The sequence below is a fragment of the Haematobia irritans genome, chromosome 4 (assembly GCF_050003625.1).
Source record: "Haematobia irritans isolate KBUSLIRL chromosome 4, ASM5000362v1, whole genome shotgun sequence".
Taxonomy (NCBI): Eukaryota; Metazoa; Arthropoda; class Insecta; order Diptera; family Muscidae; genus Haematobia; species Haematobia irritans.
Window position 1 is genome coordinate 41,489,771 of NC_134400.1, and position 5,352 is coordinate 41,495,122.

At 24.1% G+C, this 5,352-nt stretch overlaps 1 protein-coding gene across 2 annotated transcripts; it reads left to right on the forward strand.

Annotated features, from left to right (window-relative positions):
* The first annotated feature begins 894 nt into the window (after positions 1-894).
* Positions 895-4,675, forward strand: LOC142236434 (uncharacterized). Of its 2 annotated transcripts, none has more exons than XM_075307666.1 (3): positions 895-2,048; positions 2,728-2,919; positions 4,081-4,675. In XM_075307666.1, the coding sequence occupies exon 1, from the start codon at positions 993-995 to the stop codon at positions 1,962-1,964; it is 972 nt and encodes a 323-aa protein (XP_075163781.1). In that variant the 5' UTR covers positions 895-992; the 3' UTR covers positions 1,965-2,048; positions 2,728-2,919; positions 4,081-4,675. The 2 variants fall into 2 exon arrangements, with proteins under 2 accessions (XP_075163781.1, XP_075163782.1); XM_075307667.1 differs by having other exon boundaries at positions 895-1,977.
* Positions 4,676-5,352: the final 677 nt, after the last annotated feature.

A 5,352-nucleotide genomic window follows, 5' to 3' on the forward strand; every position in this document is an offset into this window, starting at 1 on the left:
AAAAGAATTTCTATAGAAATAACATTTTGATAAAATGTTCACTAGAAATTTTAACAAAATTTCTATAGAAATAAAATTTTGATAAAATTTTTCACTAGAAATAATATTTTTACCAGATTTTCTATAGAAATAAAATTTTGGAAAATTTTCTAATAGATAAAATTTTTACAAAATTTCTATAAGATAAAATTTTTACAAAATTTCTATAGAAATAAAATTTTGATAAAAATTTTCACTAGAGATACCATTTTTACAAGATTTTCTATAGAATAAAAATATTGAAAAAATTTTCTACCGAAATAAAATGTGAACAAAATTTTCTATAAGAATAAAATTTTGATAAAATTTTGACAAAATTTTCTATAGAAATAAAAGTTTGACAAAATTTTGTATAGAAATAAAATTTTGACAAAATTTTCTAAAGAAATACAATTTTTGTTAACATTTTTAATAGAAATAACATTTTTGTTAAAATTTTCAATAGAAATAAAATTTTTGTTCAAATTTTCTATAGACATAATATTTTTGTTTAAATTTTCTATAGAAATAAAATGTTGACAAAATTTTCTATAGAAATAAAATTTTCAAAATTTTCTATAAGAATAAAATTTTGATAAAATTTTGGCAAAATTTTCTATAGAAATAAAAGTTTGACAAAATTTTGTATAGAAATAAAATTTTGACTAAGTTGTCTATAGAAATAAAATTTTGACAAAATTTTCTAAAGAAATACAATTTTTGCTAACATTTTTAATAGAAATAATTTTTTTGTTAAAATTTTCTATAGAAAGAATTTTTTTGTTAAAATTTTCTATGGAAAAAATACAGCCCAATTTACCTATTTTGCTATCGTTAAGTAGGTAACTCTAGAAAATTTTCAATACAATCGTTATATCACTGCAAATATAATAATTTCTGTGTAAATTTTGTTTAAAAAAAAAAAAATAAAAATTCTTGCTGTTCTGATTACTTTCATTCAAAAATCCAAAACCATGACAAATACCGAAAATCTACGAAAACATGCCCTCGAACAACATCACAAACGCATTAAGGAGGCAAAGGCAATCGTTGACACCAAACCTCCCATTGTACACATTGGAATGTTTTCACAATTTTCGAAATTAAAAAGTGATGTCCATACCCTCATCGAAAGAAATCGAGCCAATGCTGAGCTTTTGGTTCGTATGAATGAAATTTTTCGTATACCAGGTACGACCGATTGCTTTCGCACAAAAGAAACCGATGCAGCGCCCTCCTCAATACCAAAACGAATAAAAGAATTGGAAAAAATTGAAGCTGCCAATATGATATTGGGTAAAAGAATTCTTTGTGTTACTACAGAATTGGATACATGGCAAACAAAGAGAGAGACGAAAAGAAAAATTCGCAAATTAAAAATATCCTCGTTGAATTTGCTGCAGAAATATTCCTCATTAAATTTGGAAAAATTTTCTAAAAAACATCTGGGACTTTTCCTAAGGCCTCACATATGGTTTGATTTAGTTGTCAAGGATATACGACCTTTGGGACGTATAATTGTGGAACTGTCTACAGAGGCAGCCCCTTTTGTGATTCTGGAATTTATGCGCCTATGTCACCATCACCAAAGCGAAAAAATAAAATTTTTCCGCATATATCCTTCTCTCTGGATTGAGGGCCATCTGAATATTGGTGCCACATCCATAATACATAAGAATCTTGAATATGATAAACGTGCCATAGATCATGGTAAATATTCTGGGGTGTTATCATTTTCTTTGGATAACATAAAGAGCCAGACCATAGACTTTCTGCCCTTTGCCATAAGTTTTAGGCCTTTGAGAGTTCTAAATGGAAACCGTGTGGGATTTGGTCGTATTATCAGAGGTCTTAAAGAATTCGATTGTATTCAATTGTATGGCACAAAAACTGGAACCACTAGCAGGGACATTTATGTTAAAGATTGTGGAGTTGTGGAAATATAAATTCGACCTAATGGTATTTTTTATAAATTCATTGAAACTAAAAAAATAAAAAAATTAAAAAAAAATGTTTTTAATGTAAAATAGGTAAGGAACGTCTAAAATTTTGTCAAAATTTTATTTCTATAAAAAATTTTGTTAAAATTTTATTTCTTTAGAAAATTTTGTCAACATTTTATTTCTATAGAAAATTTTGTCAAAATTTTATTTCTATAGAAAATTTTGTCAAAATTTTATTTCTATAGAAAATTTTGTCAAAATTTTATTTCTATAGAAAATTTTGTCAAAATTTTATTTCTATAGAAAATTTTGTCAAAATTGTATTTCTATAGAAAATTTTGTCAAAATTTTATTTCTATAGAAAATTTTGCCAAAATTTTATTTCTATAGAAAATTTTGTCAAAATTGTATTTCTATAGAAAATTTTGTCAAAATTTTATTTCTATAGAAAATTTTGTCAAAATTTTATTTCTATAGAAAATTTTGTCAAAATTTTATTTCTATAGAAAATTTTTCTCAAAATTTTATTTCTATAGAAAATTTTTCTCAAAATTTTATTTCTATAGAAAATTTTGCCAAAATTTTATTTCTATAGAAATTTTTCTCAAAATTTTATTTCTATAGAAAATGTTGTAAAAATTTTATTTCTATAGGAAATTTTGTGAAAATTATATTTCTATAGAAAACGTTGTCAAAATTTTATTACTACAGAAAATTTTTCAACATTTTATCTTATAGAAAATTTTGTCAACCTTTTATCTTACAGACTTTCTGACTTTTGCCATAAGTTTTAGGCCTTTGAGAGTTCTGAATGGAAACCGTGTGGGATTTGGTCGTATTATCAAAAGTCTTAAAGAATTCGATTGTATTCAATTGTATGGCACAAAAACTGGAACCACTAGCAGTGACATTTATGTTAAAGATTGTGGAGTTGTGGAAATATAAATTCGACCTAATGGTATTTTTTATAAATTCATTGAAACTAAACAAATAAAAATAAAATTAAAAAAATATATATAATATAAAAATTAAAAAAAAAAATTAATGTAAAATAAGTAAGGAACGTCTAAAATTTTGTCAAAATTTTATTTCTATAGAAAATTTTGTCAAAATTTTATTTCTATAGAAAATTTTGTCAAAATTTTATTAATACAGAAAATTTTGTCAAAACTTTTTCAATAGAAAATTTTGTCAACATTTTACTTCTATAGAAATTTTTCTCAAAATTTTATTTCTATAGAAAATATTGTCAAAATTTTATTTCTATAAGAAATTTTGTCAAAATTACATTTCTAGAGAAAATGTTGTCAAAATTTTATTACTACAGAAAATTTTGTCAAAATTATTTCAAAATTATTTATGTAAGATAAAAGTTTGACAAAATTTTGTCAAAATTATTTCTATAGAAATTTTTGTAAATTTTATTTCCATAGAAAATTTTGCCAAAATTTTATTTCTATAGAAAATTTTACCAAAATTTTATTTCTATAGAAAATGTTGTAAAAATTTTATTTCTATAGAAATTTTTGTAAATTTTTTTTCTCTAGAACATTTTGTTGAAATTTTATTTCTACAGAAAATTTTGTCAAAATTTTATTTCCAAAGAAAATTTTTTCAAAATTTTATTTCCATAGAAAATGTTGTCAAAATTTTATTTCTATAGGAAATTTTGTTAGAATTTTATTTTCATAGAATATTTTGTAAAAATGTTATTTCTATACAGAATTTTTTCAAAATTTTATTTCTACAGAAAATTTTGTCAAAATTTTATTTTTATTACTAAAGAAAATTTTGTCAAAATTTTATTTCTATAGAAAATTTTGTCAAAATATTATTTCTATAGACAATTTTGTCAAAATTTTATTTCTGTAGAAAATTGTGGCAAAATTTTATTACTACAAAAAATTTTGTCAAAATTTTATCTTACAGAAATTTTTTTTCAAAATTTTATCCTATAGAAAATTTTGTCAAAATTTTATGTTATAAAAAATTTTGTCAAAATTTTGTTTAAATAGAAAATTTTTTCAAAATGTTATTTCTATAGAAAAAATGTTTTTGGTCTTCCTTTTTACCATTGTTATTCATTTAATATCATCGATGACCTCCACTTTATTTTCAGGCATTGTCCAATAATTCGCTACGCTGGTTTTTTTTGCGACTATCCACCTACTCAGCTTGTAATCGTCTTAAGTTTCCTTAAGCACTTAATATCAAAGGAGGAGGATGGAATGTCGATACTTCATCAGTTAACTAAGAAGAGCCTATGATGGTTCATTGAGACATACGGTAAAATTCGCAATTGAAGAGAAAAATGAAAATGAAATAATGACTTTAAAATTGTAATTGCTATCTGGATATTTATTTATCGTCGAATTATTTTGCTACTTAACTCCAAGGTAACAAATAGCTAAAGCTTCGAACATTTCCGGGAATATCATATTAATGGAAAAATGATGCGTGACATGAAAAAAGAACACAATGTTACAATAAAGTAATAAATTCAAAAAATGTGTAAGGTCAATGAAGTCAGAGGACAGCATGGGTGAATGATTGTTGAGATCGAATTTTGGAGACTTTTCGTCGTGGGTCTGAAAAGGAAAAAATCTGAAGATGTCCTAACAGCGTTAAATTAATGTCAAGGGGTTAAGTCTATTGCTCACTATTTTGTAATTTTCGCTAAATTACTAATGAGTCACTTTGTTCAAAAATATAAACTCTTTGCAACATCATCACACTCGTTAACCACAAAGTCAACCGCAAAAGTTTTCGTTGTTCAGTCGGTATCATAATCTTAACACCAATAAGCCTTATTAGCCAACCCCACCATCGCACCACTAACTTCCAGCCATCCATTCGACCATAATTTTGTGTCACAACGCAGGTGCACTTAAAAATTCTTAATGCCAGTTAGTGTGGAGTTTAAGAGGCTTCTTCTTTTACAAGAGAGTGCTAATGATGGAAAGTGGGAAATATGATGATGGACCACAGATGACTATGATATACTCTCAACGATAAAAAAAAACTATCAAAATATAACCATCGCTAAGTGTTTGATGAGGAAATGAGACAGGAAAATGTGTAAAAATAAAAGTTGCACAAAATTCCCTATAGAAATAAAATTTTGAGAAAATTTTCTACTGAAATAAAATTTCGAAAAAAAATTTATATAGAAATAAAATTTTGAAAAAAAATCTAAAGAAATAAAATTTTCAAAAAATACAGTAATAAAATGTTGACAAAATTTTCTATAGAAATAATATTTTGACAAAATTTTCTATAGAAATAAAATTTTGACAATTTCTGTAGAAATAAAATTTTAACAAATTTTTCTAAAGAAAAAAATGTGGACGAAATTTTCTATAGAAATAATATTTTGTTAAAACTTTCACTA

Coding starts and splice junctions, on each gene's coding strand:
- LOC142236434 (XM_075307666.1), top strand. CDS start 993: ATGACAAATACCGAAAATCTACGAAAACATGCCCTCGAACAACATCAC.